Source organism: Hyla sarda, chromosome 10 (assembly GCF_029499605.1).
Source record: "Hyla sarda isolate aHylSar1 chromosome 10, aHylSar1.hap1, whole genome shotgun sequence".
In the NCBI taxonomy this organism is placed as follows: domain Eukaryota; kingdom Metazoa; phylum Chordata; class Amphibia; order Anura; family Hylidae; genus Hyla; species Hyla sarda.
In genome coordinates, this window is record NC_079198.1 from 130,158,764 (window position 1) to 130,178,193 (window position 19,430).

A 19,430-nucleotide genomic window follows, 5' to 3' on the forward strand; every position below is an offset into this window, starting at 1 on the left:
GGAAGTGACCCGGTGACAGAGTGGGGTGGTGGGTGGCAATACTGATGAGGGGGTAATGTTTGTAACTGGGGAGAAGCGCCTTAAATCTGTTTGGCACTATCCATATTTGTTGGTGTGGCACTATGGTCAATCTACTCTCATGCATCAGTCATTGGTGGCTGGAAATCCTGGCTGATCCATGCTTGATTCATATTCACAAAGGTCAGACGCTGCACATTTTTGGTTCAGGTCCTGCTCCAGGTGTACCTGCTGCTGATGAGTTGCTTCACTATGCGGGTAAAGAAAGCTACTCATCAGCAACTGTAGACTCAGGCTGCTGCTGATGGAGCTGGTAATGCTCCTGCCACCCCAACCCTCCCCAGCAGACATGGCAGTGGAAGTTGAGAGCAGGGGGCCCCCCAATTCAGACCTGCGAGAGGATGGACAATGGCGCCGATAGGCATCGGCCAACTGACTACATAGGATGCCTCTGTAGTAGGTCACTTTGTCCTCCCTCTCAGTGGGTGTAAAAAAAAGCCCCTATTTTGTGGTGGTAGCGAGGGTCTAATAAGGTGGAATCCAGAAGTCATCCCGCTGCCAAATGGTGACAATTCGGCGGTCACTACGCAAGCAAGTGAGCATCCATCGTGCCATTTGTGCAAGTGACTTGGAGGGACTCCCTGCCTCCATCTCCACTGCATACTGCCATGGTGTGTCTGGGTCCTCTGTCTCGCCTTCCTCATAACCCTCTAGCTCCTCTGGCTGCTCCTGCTCCTCCTCTCCTGTCAGATTATTAGAAAAACCGGCCATTTGGCGACACCTAAACTGTGCTCCACTGTGCCCCTCCCCCTCCTCCTCCAGTTCAGCCCCCACAGGGCTCATGTGGCCGTGAGATGTAGGCGCCTTGTCTCCAGTGCCCTGACCAGCCATCGTTTCCAACACGTGTTGTGAGAAATGAAGCAGTGGAATGGCGTCGTTCATCCCCTAATCCTGGTGACTTACTAATAATATGGCTTCCTAAAAGGGCCTGAGTAAATGGCCGGTGTCACGTATGAGTTGCCACTGGTTCACATTGAAGTTACACAGGGGAGTACCCCTATCTGCTTGGATAATCAAGAAATAGGTGATGGCTGTTCTCTGTTCGTACAGTCGGTCCAACATATGGAGGCTGGAGTTCCAATGTGTGTTAAAGTCACAAATCAGACTATGTTGGGGGATACCATTCTGCCGCTGCAGCTCAAGGAGGGTATGCTTTGCGGTTTACGAGTGGCTGAAGTGCACGCAAAGTTTCCTTCTCATTGTTAGGATGTCTTGTAAATGAAGGAAACAGGAACTGCTTCACAACTAGATTGAACACGTGTGCCATGCAGGGTGCATGGCTCAGCCTTCCCAGTCACAGCACATGCAAGATGTTCTTCCCATTGTCAGTCACCATGGTTCCTATTTCCAGTTTTCTTGGAGCAAGCCATGCTCCGTCTAATAACTTTTGGTATTTCCTCCCCTGTGTGACTCTTTTCGCCAAGGCAAACCATGTGAAGAACAGCGTGACACCGCCATGCCCTGTACACATGGTATGCTGAAGGGTCACTGAGACTTGTCTGGGCAGTGGAGGCTGAGGACACGGTGGAGGATGAGAAGGCGGAATCGCACATTGTCACAGGACCAATGGCCTGTGAGGGAGGAGGAGGAAGCGACGTGACCTGTTCAAGTTGGTGTTGTGTCTGTGCAGGAACCACATTCACCCAGTGAGCCAAAAAGGACATGTATTGTCTCTGACCATAGTTACAGCTCCAGACGTCGGCACTGCTGTGCACTTTGGTACACACCGACAGGCTCAAAAACTGGCCCACCTTCTCTTCCACAAAATTGTGCAGGGCTGGTACTTTTGCTTGGACTTTCACATTATCTAGGCCCTTGACAGATTAACAGGTACAAAATAATACACTACTTAGATGTAGGTATGTGGTATGCACTTATGAGGGCAGAAAAATGCACTACAGTACGCTTAATAAATGTATTGGAGTAATACACAAGCCAGTGATTACTTTTGGCAGTCCTTTCACAGTATGTAGTCCCTTGACAGATTAAAAGGTACAAAATAGTACACTACTTAGATGTAGGTATGTGGTAAGCACTTATGAGGGCAGAAAATGCGGTACAGTACGCTTAACAAATCGAATTTTAGTAAAACACCAGCCCGTGGTTACTTTTGCCTGGACTTTCACACTATCTAGGCCCTTGACAGATTAATAGGTACAAAATAATACACTACTTAGATGTAGGTATGTGGTATGCACTTATGAGGGCAGAAAAATGCGGCACAGTATGCAAAAAAAAAAAGGATTTTTGCACAACACCAGCAATACACAACAGTGCTGCAGCACAAAAAAGCTGTGTACTAAACAAAAATTACACTTTGTCACAGACTATTAGGAATGGACTGGTGGGTATTATACTGTCTACAGACTAGTATAACCAGCAGAGGATTTGTTGTGGAACAAAGACACAGAATTGCGCTGAGATATTATTCCTGCCTCCTCTGCTAAGGTTTATGAAGCTGAGGCAGCTTGTTGAAATGTATGAGGCAACACACAGCTCTCTGCCCCTTTCTGTAGAAAGTGACTGGGAGGTTAATGGCTGCAGTAAAAATCCTTTTCAGTGAAAAAAACACTGCTCTCCACCCACCAGAACACTGATGTGACTAAGATGTGAAACGCTGCTGGAATGAGCTTTTCTGTGTAACACACACACAGCGATGTCCGTTCTATCTGTATGCAGTGTAATGAATGATATGACGTGCCACAAAATGGCTGCCGAATATATGGGGCTGTGACATCACAGGGGTGACTGGCTGCTGATAGGCTGCATCCTGCATGTGATTCAGGGTCATCCCACCTACTTACCTTCCTGTCTTGCCTTCCCGCCTTCCCAGCGTTCCTTGCCCCATGTACTGACATGTGGTTCTGCCATTTTAGATGGAGTTTAATGGAGTAGCAGACTCACTTATGGGAGATACTGTATATATAATGTGAGGAGTGGTCTCACCTATGAGAGATACTGTATATAATGTAACATAGTAACATAGTTTGTAAGTTTGAAAAAAGACAAGTCTATTGAGTCCAAATAAAAACCTTACTGTATTGATCCAAAGGAAGGTAAAAACCCCCATGAGGCTGATGCCATTTGTCCTATGACAAAGGAAAAAATCCTTCTCAACTCCAATATGGCGAACAGAATTAATCCCTGGATCAATGTTCTATCCCCATATAGCTAGTATCTATAACCTGTAATGTTATTACTCTCTAGAAAAACATTCAGGCCCCCCTTGAACTTGTTTATTGAGTCAGACATCACAACATCATGTGGCAGAGAGTTTCATAGTCTCGCTGCTCTTACAGTAAAGAATCTCTGTCTGTGATCATGGTGAAACCTTCTTTCCTCTAGACGTAGAGGATGCCCCTTGTCATGGTAATCGAAATAGGTATAAAAAGATCCCTAGGAAGATCTCTGTACTGTCCATTCATGTATTTGTACATTGTGTTCAGATTGTCCCAAGACGTCTTTTCTCTAAACTATATAACCCCAAGTGATAACCTGTCTTGGTCCTTTCCATCAATTATCCTTGTCGCCCTCCTTTGCACCCTCTTCAGTTCAGCCATATCCTTTTTGTATACAGGTGTCCAAAACTGGACAGAATACTCCATATGTGGTCTGACTAATGATTTATACAGCGTTAAAACTATGTCCTTGTCACAAGCCTCTATGCCTCTCTTGACACATCATTTTGTTAGCCTTGGCAGCCGCTGCCTGGCACTGATCACTAAAGTAGATTCTACTGTCCACCAGTACCCCCAAGTCTTTTTCAGTAGAAGTTTCACCTAATGTCTTATTATCTAGCACATAATTGTACACTTTGTTTTCATGTCCCAAGTGCATAACCTTACATTTCTGCATTTTAAACTTAATTTGCCATGTCTGTGCTCAAGCCTCCAGCTTCCTCAGATCCCTGTGTAATATTATGTTATCATCATCTGTGGTGATCACCTTACCCAGTTTGTGTTATCTTCAAATATAGAAATTCTACTTTGTAATCCCTCAAGGTCATTAATAAACATATTGAAAAGAAGTGGACCCAGTACTGACCCCTGTGGTCTCCACTGGTAACTCTCACCCAATCAGAGTAAGTGCCATTGATCCCCACTCTCTGCTTCCTGTCACTGAGCCAGTTGCTACCCCATTTACATATATTTTCCCCTATTCCCAGTTTCCTCATTTTATGATCTAACCTTACGTGTGGCACAGTATAAAATGCCTTAGAAAAGTCCAGATATATAACATCCACACCTTCCCCTAGGTCCATTCTATAACTGACCTCCTTATAGAAGCTGATCAGATTAGTCTGACAGGACCGATTCCGCATGGTGGTGTTGTGTCAGAAGGATATTTTCATTAAAATATTCCAGAATAGCATCTCTCAGGAAACCCTCAAAAATCTTACCCACAACAGTTAAACTTACAGGTCTAGATTTCCCAGGATCCATTTTTGACCATTTTTTGAATATTGGTATCACACTTGCTTAGCACCAGTTCTGTGGAACAATCCCTGTCATTATAGAATCTTTAAAGCGTACCTGTCAGATCACCCTCCCCCGCCCAAAAAAAGAAAAAAAACTGTATTCCCGTGGCATATATGTCATTCACAGTATCTATTTAGGATGCTTTTAAAAGTGTCCCATTCAGCTTGTGTACTTTTATTACTGAGGGCAGAGTACCAATCTATGAGATTAAATGAAGAAAACAAAAGAGGAAAAATAAAAGCGCTCAATGTGCCATTAGTCTATATTACAGTAAAGCATAGTGGTGAGGAGCAAAATTATCCTGCTCACCTGGAGGGGTTGCGCTGAGAGCACAACACCTGAGTTGGCAGTGACACAACCACTGGTGTGTCCACAGGGTCCCAAAGGTGCAGCCACAGTGTTCCAACCACGTGATCTGAATGGATATCATGTTGTAGGCAATTTAGAAAGGATGTCTTCTTGCCGATACCTTGCCTGTGAAGCCTCCCCGTGTGCAAAGGGGCTCCAGCGGTAAGGAGATGACTATAAAATGGAAACAAGACCCAAGTCACGGACTTTGAAAATAAAAAAAAGGTTTTATTATAAAGGATAAAAGGACAACTCTGATGAAGAGTTCTAGAAACTTGAAACGCATAAAGGCTTCACCGGCAAGGTATCGGCAAGAAAACATCCTTTCTAAACAGTCCCAATTTATGTCACTCTTAGTTGTTGAAAATTTGCATTCCTGAAGTTTATCCCCTTGGGGACTCAGGGTTTTTCCATTTTTTGCACTTTCGTTTTTTTGTCCTTACCTTTTAAAAATCATAACCCTTTTAATTTTGCTCCTACAGACCCAAATGGGGCTTATTTTTTGTGCCACCAATTCAACTTTGTAATGACATCAGTCATTATACCCAAAAATCTACAGCAAAATTTTAAAAAATCATTGTGCGATGAAAATGAAGAAAAAACGCCATTTTGTAACTTTTGGGGGCTTCCGTTTCTACGCAGTAAATTTTTCGGTAAAAATGACACCTTATCTTTATTCTGTAGGTCCATTCGATTAAAATGATCCCCTACTTATATAGGTTTGATTTTGTCGCCTTCTGGAAAAAATCATAACTACATGCATGAAAATGTATACGTTTAAAATTGTTATCTTCTGACCCCTATAACTTTTTTACTTTTCTGTGTACAGGGCGATATGAGGGCAAATTTTTTGCGTCGTGATCTGAAGTTTTTATCGGTACCATTTTTGTTTTGATCTGACTTTCTGATTTTTATTCATTTTTCATGGTATAAAAAGTGACCAAAAATACACTATTTTGGACTTTGGAATTTTTTTGCGTGTACGCCATTGACCGTGCAGTTTAATTAACAATATATTTTTAAAGTTCGGACATTTATGCATGTGGCGATACCACATATGATTATATTTGTTTTTATTTACGTTTTTTAAATGGGGAAAGGGGGGGGGGGGGGTGATTTGAAAGTTTTTTAGGGAAGGGGTTAAATCCCAATTATTAACTCTTTTTTTACACTTTTTTTTGCAATGTTGTAGCTCCCTTAGGGACTATAACATGCAGTACATTGATTGCCATTGATCAGTGTTTTCGACAGTCGATTGCTCAAGCCTGGATCTCAGGCTTGGAGCAATCAATCGCCGATCGGACACACCGGAGGCAGGTAATGGAACCTCCGCTTGTGTCCTAGCTGATTGGGACACAGCGTTTTCACTGTGGTGGTCCAGATCAGCCCGACTGAGCTGCCGGGAATGCTTTTCTTACAGTTTAGATGCGGATATCAACTTTGAACGCCACGTCTAAAGGGTTAATAGCACACGTCACTGCGATTGGTGACGTGCGCTATTAGTCCCGGGTCCCAGCTACTGTTAGATGCCGGGACCGACCCGATATGACGTGGGGTCACCACATGTCCCAGCGTTATACCAGGATGTACAGGTACGCCCTGAGTCCCCAAGAGGTTAATATTTTTGTAGCCCCACTAGTAGACATCCTCTTATAGGATAAACAAAAACTTATAATTGTACTATACTATAAACTTATGTTGTGGTCACTATTACAACTGTGGTCAGACTAGACGTCCTCGACTTCCTCTGGAGCATACAGCAGCTGATACGTACTGGAAGGATTAAGAATTTTAGTAATTAACAAATCTGTTTAATTTTCTGGTTTTATTTATACAGTTATCACTTGTATCAGCACTAGTAATCACAAAATATTAATTGAGATGCTTCTGCCAGAATTTTCTGGGATTTACAATTTCACGCAAAAATTGGGATTTTGGTGCAAAAAAAAAAATCTGTATGGCAGCAAAAATAAGCGGCACGAAAACAAACTCTCTCATATTTTCAAAGCAGCACACAAGACATTTGCCAAATGAGGAGGAAAAAAAAGGTGATTTACATTGCTGTAGTTTTTGAATATCTCCGCCATTGTTGGATTACTCTTCAGAACAAACATCTTCATTCTTGGGACAGGAGATATATATAATATTGAGAATTACATCACACAGGAAGTGATTATTAGTCTGCCACCATCTGTATATTCTTTCCCTAGGATTGTAACTGAGGAACGCCATCTCTCTCTGTACGATTGTGATTGCCATCTTTAACATCTTTAGGATATTTAAATCCAGTAAGATTTACTTCCATTACAGAATTGTGTGACTTAATGACTTTTGTGGCAAATATTATGCTACTATATGGCAGAAGTTAAAGGGGTTATCCAGGAATAGAAAAACAGAGCTAATTTCTTTCAAAAACAGCTTCGCAGCTGCACCTAGATTGTGTGCGGTATTATAACTTGTCACCATTCACTTAAAGGGGTACTCTGCTGCTCAGTGTTTGGAACAAACTGTTCCGAACGCTGGAGCCGGGAGCTTGTGATGTCATTGCCCCACCCCCTTGTGATATCACACCCCGCCCCCTCAATTCAAGTCTATGGTAGGGGGCGTGACGGCCGTCACGCCCCCTCCCATAGACTTGCATTGAGGGGGCGGGGCTATGCCATCACAAGCTCCCTGTGCCAGCTCCAGTGTTTGGAACAGCTTGTTCCAAACGCTGAGCAGCAGAGTACCCCTTAAAAATGAACTGATCTGAAGAACCACACCCAACCTGGAGACAGATGAGGAGTGTTTTTTAAAAGAAATTAGATCTGTTTTTCTATTCTGGATAACCCCATTAAGGTGTAATGTATTTGTTTGATGCATACCTTACCACAAGGGCCCTGTGGTTTGGGTATTAATATCGTATGTAAATTTTCTCTTTGTATTAAAAAACTTTGCTATCCCATACATTATATTATTAGAGGTAGGGTCTCTCCATTGGTATTGGTTTATTAGAAATAGGATATGCACATAGTAAGAAATAAATACATGCACTCACCGCATAGAACACGCTCATGGGTCCAGAAGTCCGAACTCACAAGGAGGCAGCCATAGACACTCGGAAGCACTCAGAGGCAATGTCGGCTGTTTCGCACATGTGTTTCACTATGTGCTTCTTCCGGCTGGACTTCTGGACCTGTGAGCGGGATCTATGCGGTGAGTGCATGTATACGTTTCTTCTTAAGTGCATATCACGTCTTGACTAGTATTACGTGCACCCGCCAGGCGGTTATTGACATGTAGCTGGATCCTGGACAACGAAGTATGGTCTCCTTCATTACTCCCGGTACTATTTATATGCCTGTCTGTTTAGTGGAGTGCTCTCCCCTCTAACTCCCCTATGCTTTGTAAAACCTTTAGAACAAGTACATGGTACAGTTCCCACTCTAGTAAAAGGACGCAAACAGAGAAATGTAATATACTTCACTTTATTACATTATTGCTTCTATAAAGCAAGTAAAAAACAATGCAAGAGCGAAAAGGAAACTGATGCTAAGACATCAGGCCACCATACTTTCCAATATGATCAAGCGAATCTCAGCACTAGGTCTTATTTTAAGATAAAATGCCATAAACAGTTTCCCAATATATCTTATTAGAAAAAAATATCCTTAGGGGAAGATAAATAAAATATATCACCTGGTATAGATGATGCACAAAACGTTTGTATTGTAAACCCGACATGCTTTGTTGGGTTGTGCGACAGATTCTGTCTCATAGCGCCAGAAGTCTGTCTGCGCCAGAAATGAAAAACCCTACCAACTCTCGGGTTTGTTGTCACAGAAAAGGGACGTGCTCCTGACATTTCACAAAAACCCTGGATTTTTACTAAGGTTTCCACAGAAAATGTGGTAGATTTGAGCTAAAAAAAATGACAGATCAGAGCATGTGTAAAAAAAGGAAAATGTAGGGAAAAGTGCAAAATGTAGGGAAACCTTAGAATATACTGTGGAAAAAATGTTGTGGGGAATTAAAACCCACAAAGAAACCTACACTCAACTCTTAGTAGGCCATTGTGTTCATAGCAATGTGTTCCCCCAGGAATTAGCTTTCATTTATGGAAAAACCTACCAGTTAATTTCCCTTCAGTATTGTCAAAAAGGATATTAAAGAAGTATTCTAGCACTTAAGTTATCATCTAACGAGAGGATTGGGAACCCCCTCGATCTTTAGAACGGGGCTCTGATAATTACAACTGCATGTAGTGGTGTTTTGGCATGTGCTCCATACATTTTTTATGGGAGTGCCACAGATACTCGAGCACAGCACACGATCTCAGTAGTGAGATCCCTTTTTATCACACACAATTTCTATAAGTTTTTAAGTGCTGAAATACCCCTTCAAGTATAACATAGTGTCCATTCAAATGATTGGACTGTCTCTGTAATGCTGAACTGAACAGGTCATCCAGAGCAAGAAACATTGTTTCTAACATAGGACTCTATCAACTCAGAGCTCCCTAATAGGGTTCATGGGAACAATTTGTCCAACTGGACATTCTGATTAAACAAATTAATAGATTTCTCTATAAGATCAAAGAAAAAGCTCTGCAATGATTATAACACCCTGCTTTAAAGCTACACGTATTGTATCTATTGACATGCAAATGTAACTTCTTTTTAGACCTACTTCTCCTTGTGAGCTACAACGAACATTTTGGACTTATAGTCCGTAAGGTCACTCACATTTGTTCTTTTTTTACCCTTAAAGTTATTAATAACAAATCCTTCTCCAACTAGAGTCTTCCTGACAAAATCTTCATCATATGTGAAAGCATGGAACCTTTCTTTCCCGATTGTTAAATATGTTGAGCCAAGAGCCCCAATTAATATCATGTGTCCTCCAGGTTTCAGCATCCTTGAGAACTTCCTGAGATATCTCCTGTAGTCATCTTGGTCTTTGCAGATAACATCCAGGAGCCAAGCGCTGATGATACAATCTGCTGGTGGTAAGACTATGGGATCCATTATATTTTCTTTATCAAGGTCACATTTCAGGACATGTGGAATAGTTGATCTCAATTTTGCTTCTCTGTCCAGAAACTGGTCACTGAAAGAAATGGGAAAAATAGTAAAGTGCTCATCCCACAATCAGCATCAGTATGAAAGCTCTTTAGTCAGCTCAAGATTATTGGCCTCCAGTAGTGGTATAAAGAATTGTACTAAGACTGGTGTACTGTCATGCTTATGTGGTGAGGAACTGTGTGGAAAAGCCTTGTGGGGTGTAGCTTAGTTGGGGTGTTGCTGTTCTAGATACTGAAAGGGCGCTGTTAACCCTTGTCACTCGTGACGCCAGGGTGAGGGTTAAATTCTGTAATGTTGCTGGGCCTATCGCCACCCTTCCCAAAAGCGATAGGTGCGTGCGTAATAATTAGATTGTCCACAACCACTGTTGAACTTAAAACTTGCAGGAACTTTTACTGAAGAATTTCTGAAGCAGGCAATATCAATAATAGTCCAGATAACAAAGTCCATTTATAACTGGGCAGCGATTGACAGTTGGTTGCGATCAGATAAGCTTAATGTAGCTTCTCATAGATTCTGTAGCATAGATCCACTGGATTTAGGGGTGCGTTTAGGTCCAGTGATCTTGCAGAGATAACGGGGAATTGTAAAATCTAATAGTCTCTAGCATAGGCCACGGCCACAAGGCTTTGGGCCTAGTTCTTGTCTTTGTAAGTTGCGGAGGTCCTACCTCATCCAGAGTCAGCAACCCAAGAGAGAGAATGATGGCGGCCGCTCCCTTATATGGGCAGGGGTTGGCCGTTTTGGATTGGTTCATAACAACTGTCACTCACCGTTACATTGCATTGTGGGTGAACACGTGACATGAGAACCACCAAAGGTCCTTCAGCAAACCATAGAGTTCTGAACTAAGTCACATAACCCGCAGGTCCTGCGACGCGAACAAGGTAGGAATCTTTAATTGCCATATTTACATGTTTATTTACATACATATTAACTAACTAAGGGGTGACGAGGGGCTAGCTAAGGTAGAGGACCCCCACTGTTCCTAGGGACTCTGTCTTTGGGGACCTTACAACCAGGTAACGTATGAAATACAGTACCGGGACACCACACTTATTTTGTACCCTTGTAATAATACCCATTGTTATAGATAGACTATCATTTCAACAATAAAACAAGCAAAAGATACGATGTCTTACATTTTGTAGAGCTGCTTCATATCTATATATAAAGCTACTATATAATAGTAACAAAGACAATGAAAGTCGGTTTCCCTTAAACTTTGGACAAATTCTTCACCTGTTTTCTCCTATCTCTTCATGAAGTTTTATGGCATGTCCCCAGTCAAATGCTCCCGTACGTGAGTCCAGATATCTCTTCAGCTCCATCATGCATCTTTCATTGCCCTTCAGGATTATGATGTCTTTGAAATACTCACAAGATGAATACAGTTGATGAACAAAGGAACCAGCGCTGAGGTCAATGAGGATACTTCCTTTAATACAACCTGCAGAAAAATATTGAATGATCTAATATGTTAGCGTGCTGATAAACAACGTCATTGTCACTTCAACAAAATATGCAAACATGTTCCTAATACAAAAAAAAAACACACACACTATAATCCCATTCAATAGGTTTTAATTGATAAAGTTTCACTCAAAGACAATACTACCAATGCGTTTCTGTCATTCTATGTCGAATGATGTCATCAGGGAAGTATTACATACGAACAGATTGATCGGCCGGTCCGTTTGGACATGGCTTGAGGGCCTGGCCAGGTAAAGGGCCCGCCGCTGTTACTGGGGATCCAGGACACATGTCGCAGATCCCCAGGGTAATGCTGCTTTCAGCTGTTTTTTTTTATTTCTCTATATGCAGGGCTGTATGAGGGCTCATTTAAGAGTACAATTTTTATTTTTATTTGACTTTTTGATCACTTTTTATTTATTTTTTATGGTATCTGAAGTGACAAAAAATTAGCAATTTTAGACTTTGGTATTATACACATTTATTTTTTTTGTCTTTTTTTTTTTAGCACCAATAGGGCACTATTACATGAAATATTTGTTACGCCGAGCGCTCCGGGTCCCTGCTTAATCGCGGCACCCGCACTCAGCCGTATACGGGAACCGTATTTAATGCATGTCTATGAGCCGACTGGTCGACCACGTTTTTGCCTGCGGTCGGCAAACCGCATACGGCCGAAAACGCAGCCGACCGGCGGCTGCGGTTCACTCCGGTTGGCTCATAGACATGTATTAAATACGTTCCTGTATATGGCTCCACCCTCCTCCCAGCCGTATACGGGAACCGTAGTTACAAAACGCAGTGTGAACCTAGCCTAAGAAAGGATTTTTCGTAATTCCACACTTAAGGGGTGAAAAATGTTTTTTTTTTTTTAATACCCATACAAGTCTAAGGGAAATATATGTTACTGCACAACTTCCAAACGACTGGAGATATTTCGATAATACTTGGTCACATGTTACTTATATGTCCACTTAAAATATAGGATAGTTAATTTAACCCATAACTACCCCCATTTGTGAGGGTCAGAGTTTTTGTTTAAAGTCCCATGGGAAATGTATGTTCCCACATAACTTCCGTACGGCTGGAGATATTTCAATACCTGGTACACATATTACAGGTCAGGATATGAGGACGGGATGGGAGGTCAGGATATGAGGTCAGGAGAGGAGGTCGAGATAGCAGGCCGTAAAAGGAGGTCAAGATAGGAGGACAGAATGATCGGTATAGGAGGTCGTGATAGGAGGTCGGGATAAGAGGTCAAGATAGGAGGTCGAGATATGAGGTCGAGATAGGAGGACAGGATAGGAGGTCAGGATAGGAGGTAGAGATAGAAGGATGGGATAGGAGGTCGGGATAGAAGATCGGGATAGGAGGTCGTGATAGAAGGTCGGGATAGGAGGTCGAGATAGGAGGACAGGATGGTCGGGATAGGAGGTCGAGATAGGTCAGGATAGGAGGACGGGATAGGAGGACGGGATAGGAGGTCAGGATAGGAGGTCAGGATAGGAGGTTGGGATAGGAGGTCGGGATAGGAGGTAAAGATAGGAGGTCGAGATAGGAGGAAGGGATAGGAGGAAAAGATAGGAGGTTGGGATATGAGGTCGAGATAGGAGGTCGGGTTAGGAGGTCGAGATAGGAGGTCGAGATAGGAGGACGGGATAGGAGGGTGGGATATGAGGACGGGATAGGAGGATAGGATAGGAGGACGGGATAGTAGGACGGGATAGGAGGTCGAGATAGGAGGTCGAGATAGGAGAACGGGATAGGAGGATAGGATAGGAGGACGGGATAGTAGGACGGGATAGGAGGTCGAGATAGGAGGTCGAGATAGGAGAACGGGATAGAAGGTCGGGATAGGAGGGATAGGAGGACGGGATATGAGGACAGTATAGGAAGTCAGAATAGGAGGTCGAGATAGGAGGTCTGGATAGGAGGTCGAGATAGGAGGTCAGGATAGGAGGTCGAGATAGGAGGTCAGGATAGGAGGTCGGGATAGGAGGTCGGGTTAGGAGGTCAAGATAAGAGGTCGAGATAGGAGGTCGAGATAGGAGATCGAGGTAGGAGGACGGGATAGGAGGACGGGATATGAGGATGGGATATGTGGGCTATTGGCAGTATATAAGTAGTGCGAGAAGGCGGGTTCCCCTGCGCGCAGATTCGGTAATAGTCCTCAAAGGATGACGATCTTCAATTCCATGAAACAGCAGATGTAATTTTTCGGGTTGTTTGGATGCCCGTAGACTTTACCCAGAGCGGCCTCATTACTATAGGATCGTAAAAAGTTAATCTATGTTACCCCAAATTTTACACGAAGCTGCGGGCAAAAGCTAGTGCTCTCATATATTTCTCAATAGGACCCGTGTTGTGAGAACCACAAATATTTTCCCACACACACATGTATCATAATATACAACACTTGAATCAGACACATTTGTAGGGCAAACAAATGCTGACCACAGGCCAGGTATAACAATGAAAGTGAGTGAAAGATTAAATCATAATTCGCAATTTTTTTGGAAAATTCTTCCGGATTTATTTTTCCTTTTTCATTATATTGCATATTGCACTTCAGATCGTCTTAGAAAGAATAAATAGCAGCATATTTAGCATCAGAATTAGACAGCATAGACAGTAGTTCCACCAGTTTGGCGCATGAATAAGGGGAAACGTTTTGCCTTGACTGGTGGAACTACTGTCTATGCTGTCTAATTCTGCTGCTAAATATGCTGCTATTTAGTCTTTCTAAGACGATCTGAAGTGCAATATGAATATAATGAAAAAGGAAAAATAAATCAGGAAGAATTTTGCAAAAAAATTGCGAGTTATGATTTAATCTTTTACTCACTTTCATTGTTTTACCTGGCGTGCGGTCAGCATTTGTTTGCCCTACACACATGTCTGATTCAAGTTGCTGTTAAGTTTCCATGGAGCTCTATGGTGTAGTGGTTATCTAGTGCATAAGCTACCTATATTTGGAACTCAATTGTGCTGTATTATTTGATAATATACAACACTAAAAGTACTGCAATATATTTGATGTGTAATATGCAAAAATCATCCAAAAAGCTTCCGTGAAAGTATAATACACACACCGCCCACAGGCATGACATCTGACCTAGGGCCGTCAGAACCAAATGCTTGAGAGAGGGGAGGAGCACCGCTAGTAACTATGGACATCATCATCTATGTACCATCACACTTTAAAACCTTGGACTGAATCCAAAAAAAGATACCCCTTTCACAGCCACAGGAATAAATGGGCATATGAAGGAGTACAAGACAGTCCCATAGCAGTCCCCCTGCAGCTGCAGGTAATTGATCTATTAAAATATGAAAAAAATTGTGTCATAGTACAAAGGCAAATGCCTCAACTACAAAGTCACACAGCATGGGAATAAGACTACTAGTAGTAAGAATTTTATTTTTACCAGTCTGGACAGGCTGGGGTACCAGGTCCTCATATAGTAAAAGAACAGTCTTTCATGACATGGTAAATAGTGAAAGGGGATTTTCCCTGTTTCTCTAGGAAAGAGTATCCTGGAACGAATGCCAAATTAAGGAATATAAAGGTCAATGGCCCGTCATCTATATATATAAAACTCAATGTGTGTATGTGTGTGTGGTGTCCCGGTACCGTATTGCATACCGTACCTTGGTAGAGGTCCCCAAAGTCAGAGTTCCTAGGAACGGTGGGGTCCCTCTTTTCTGGTTAGCCCCTCGTCACCCCTCAGTTAGTTAATATTCATCTAAATATAAATGTAAATATGTATATTTAAATGCCCACCTGTTAGCGTTGCAGGACCTTAGGTCATGTGACTATGTATTCAGAACTGTATGGTTTTGTTGAAGGACCTTTGGTGGTTCTTGTGTCAGGTGTTCACTCACAATGCAATGTAACGGTGAGTGACAGCTGTATGGACCAATCCAAAACCGCTCAGCCCCTGCCCATATAAGGTAGCTGCAGCCATTAATCGCTCTCTTGGGTTGCTGACACTGGATGATGTAGGACCTCCGTAACTTCCAAAGACAATTACTAGGCCTAAGCCTTGCGGCCTTGGCCTACGCTATAGACTATGAGTTCTTACAATTCCCCGCTATCTCCGCAAGATCACTGGACCTAAACCTACCCCTAAATCCAGCCGATCTATGCTACAAAATCCTCCTAAACTAAAGAGAACTTACCCGGTCCCAACCGTTGTCAATCGCTGTTCAGCTGTATATAGACTCTGTTATCTGGACTGTTGTTATTGCTGCATTTTATAGAAAATCTTCAGTAAAGTTTCTACAAGTTTTCAGCTAAGCACTGGTGGTGGACAATCCGTTATTCTGCACTCACCTATCGCTCTTGGGAAGGGTGGCGATAGGCCCAACGTTACCTCAGCATTTAACCCTCACCCTGACGTCATGAGTGACAAGGGTTAATAAACCCCTGATACCTGGTCAGCAACACCCCAGCTACCCTACACTCCCCCGGGGCTTATCACATGTGTGTGTATGTTCCAGCATCACATCCAAATGGCTAAAGATATTAACATGAAACTTGGCCACATGTTACTTATATGTCATCAACAAACATAGGATAGGTGATTTAACCCTTACTCACCCCCATTTGCCAGGGGCGGGGTTTTTGTTTAAAGTCCCATACAAGTCTATGAGAACTGAATAACTTCCAAAGGGCTGGAGATACATAGAGAAGTCTAGGAAGGACATTTATTTTAAGAATATTTTTGCAGCCTATAAATAAAATATTTGCCCCTTGGTAAGGACAGAGAAGATGGTGGACAGCATAGATATCAACTAGATCAGCTGAAACATCAAGATATTTTAGAAGTTGGGCTGCCAGGTAAAAGAGAAGTTGAGGACAGAGGAGGGGAGGGAAATGTTAAGGGAAGCACTCTCATGGACTCAATTCTGTAGGATCTTTCAATGAACTAGAAAGATTTCTATTATTAGTGGTAACCTGTACTGGTGTGCACCAAGTACAGAATCCACCACTGGATTTGTGTTAGTGAAACACGACTATAACTACAATTTATTTCCAGATTATTACATTATAGTGTTTACTGCACATGGATTTTTAAGAGTTTTAGATTATTTTATGTGCATTGAACGACTAGTGAAACTTTGTTTCCTCAGGTCCCGTAAGAACAGAACTTGTGCGGTTCAAGCCTCTCTGTCATTTTAAATAGTGTTGAGCGCGAATATTCAAATTGCGAATTTTTACCACGAATATCGTCACTTCACGATTTCACGAATATTTAGAATATTGCAAGATATATTCGTTGTGAAGAATATTTGTTTGTTTATTTTTCACAGTACACATCACAATGATGTGTACTGTCTAATGTACTGATAATCCCTCCCTGCTTCCAGCTTGTGGTCCAATGCAAAACTTCGTGAAGATCGGCACTTCCAGAGGACACTGACCCTTCCCTTCTTTTATTATGTGGGCCAATGAGAAGGATGTAAATACAGTTGTCAGAGGTTAGCAACATCCCTAGCAACCAATAGGAAAGTAGTTCGCTGAAAGATATAATCGCGCATGGAAGAAAAAGTGAATCAATATGCCAAATTCGCAAATATAGGATGAATATTCATCCATATATTCGCGAAATATTGCAAAATCGAATATGGCCTATGCCGCTCATCACTAATTTTAAACAGTACTGAGACGGAGAAGTGTCTTGGTTTATTTATTGCCTTTTGCATATTTTTACCTACTGCCTAAACTACTTATTTCATAGATATGATCTGTTTTCCATTATACTTTTAGCATGTTATGTTTCTGATTGTTTAGCTGTCTGACTCCTCCTCTATTCTTGGCTCCATTTCATTTGTAATTTTGTCTATATCTATACTTGTTTGAACTTGCGCCTGGTCTTGGCTGGAGTGGCTATTGTGCAAAACTTTGCAACTTTTTTCAAAAATTGCATCAATCAGTGCGTAAACTGTGCACCTAGGAAACCATGCCCACAAAATGCCCACTGGATTTGACAGCAATATAAATCTACATGTGCCAAAAGAAGGCACATCATAAATGCTCTGCACTGCAACTTCTGGAGTACATTGGCCAATAAGGGCCTTGATAAATGACCCTGAAGTTGATAGAGGTCAGGAAATGAGATTTGCTATATTTGGTAAATGAAAAATTACCAGATTATTATAGATTTAAAAGTAATTGCCACGACTATTCAAATTTTAGAGATACCCTCTACATTCTTATACTCAACATTCCCTTACTAAACCTACAGACCCTATATTTTGCATTGTAATTAAAGATATGCTTTTGCCTCTGCTCCCTTTAGTTGACATAACTGGTGCAGTGTGGCTTGATGTTTTGACACAACTGGGGTAGTGTGGCTTGATGTTTTAACATTTTTTATTATTTAAGATTACAATTTTAAAATCTATTAATTTAAATGCTTATGAGGAGTGTTTCTTCATGAGCAGAAAGGTGGTGGGTGGGTATAGGTTTAGGCACAATGTCATTTTTACAATAAGACAGTATTGGTCTTGGAAGGTTGTTCTATACGTAAAGTATTTAACAAAAGCACCAAAGAACATCAAATATAGAATAATCTAAATACATACCGTCTGCATAAATTTTGGAAAGATTTTCAATGGGAAATTTCAAGGTATCCTCTCTAAAGACCATATCAGGTTTATCTGACAAGTATTGCTCCAGGTGTTGTCGAGAATCAAATCCGTGTACATTGTAGCGCTTATAGGAGCTGGAATCCATCATTGTCCAATCTTGTATCACAGGCAGGTGACTATCTCTACACCGGAGCTTAAGGTCTTTATATAGTTACTTGAAATCTATGTACAAAATATGTCAATAAGAATGACTCAGTCACCGACATGAGTTATTATAAGAGGCTTGGCCGTCGGGGAAAAGGGGCGTGATCGTCGAAAAAGTGGGCGTGTCCCCAAATTTTTGAAAATTACCAACATATTTACTAAGGTTTCCACAGAAAATGTGCTGGATTTGAGCTGAGGAAAACCCTAAAGCTCAGAGCATGTGTAAAAAAAAAAAAGCAAATGTAGGAAAAAGTGCAAAATGTAGGGAAACCTTAGTAATTACTGTGGAAAAAATACTTGTAAGGAATTAAAACCCAAAAAGAAAACTACACTCCACTCTTAGTAAATCAGGGCCAATGTGCCAGAAAAATCCACAAAATCAAATATAACCTTACAAAAGGAGTGTGAATACAAATTTGCATATGAAACCTACATATTTATTAAGGTTTCCTACAAAAAAAGAAAATTCTGGTGGGAAAATTGCTGACCACAAAATGGTTGGTCTAAAAATAACCCTACATCACCATATTACCCAATCCCTTCTCTTCTGGCCTTTTGGAAATTTTATTTTTTTCTAGATGATTTAGCTCGATGCAATGTTCCCTAGGTACAGTATATTGTGTGTAAGGTCATTTATTTGGAATGTAATGTATGATTATCATTATTTGAAAGTTTCATAATATACTCCGAGTAGTAAATATTTATAATAGTGAAACAAATTATCACCTGATTCCTCGTGATGTTTTTGTAGCTGGGAACACACAATGTTTTATGTTTAGTGAAGTCATCTTCAACAAACAATAACTGCACATCACAGGCCAACTCTAACAGGAAAGTTTACCTAGAAAATACGCCTGACTCTCAGCCCCTGAGGGGAGTTGCAATAGGAGAAGTGACAAGAGCAATCGCTTTTTGAAATGTAATAATGAAATGTCCCTGGCTATAGTTGATCAAACTTTACCTTCCTGAAGATCCCCTTATTGAAGAAACAATTTATAATGTATTATATTATGATCACTATTTCCTAGGTGTCCTTCTTCTTGCACATCAGTTACTCTATCAGATCTGTTGGTTAATATTAAGTCTAGTACGGCGCCCCCTCTGGTCGGGTCCTGCACCGTTTGGGACAGATAATTGTCTTTAGTTATAGTCAGAAACCTGTTTCCTTTATGAGATTCACAGGTCT

General features: G+C 41.5%; 1 protein-coding gene across 1 annotated transcript; it reads right to left on the bottom strand.

Annotated features, from left to right (window-relative positions):
- Nucleotides 1-9,568: 9,568 nt before the first annotated feature.
- Nucleotides 9,569-18,185, bottom strand: LOC130293997 (nicotinamide N-methyltransferase-like). Its single transcript, XM_056543349.1, has 3 exons — nt 18,035-18,185; nt 11,210-11,417; nt 9,569-9,992 (listed from the first exon to the last, which is right to left on the bottom strand). Exons 1-3 carry the CDS (start codon nt 18,183-18,185, stop codon nt 9,569-9,571), a joined length of 783 nt encoding a protein of 260 aa, XP_056399324.1.
- Between the last annotated feature and the right edge of the window lie 1,245 nt (nt 18,186-19,430).

Bases quoted from the DNA above. Each gene is read 5' to 3' on its own strand.
- LOC130293997 (XM_056543349.1), bottom strand. From the start codon at position 18,185: ATGGATTCCAGCTCCTATAAGCGCTACAATGTACACGGATTTGATTCT. The intron at 11,418-18,034 runs GTATGTATTTAG...ATTTTTCTGCAG, and splicing joins TTCCAAAATTTATGCAGACG to GTTGTATTAAAGGAAGTATC. The intron at 9,993-11,209 runs GTGAAGAATTTG...CATTTCTTTCAG, and splicing joins GAAGAGATAGGAGAAAACAG to TGACCAGTTTCTGGACAGAG.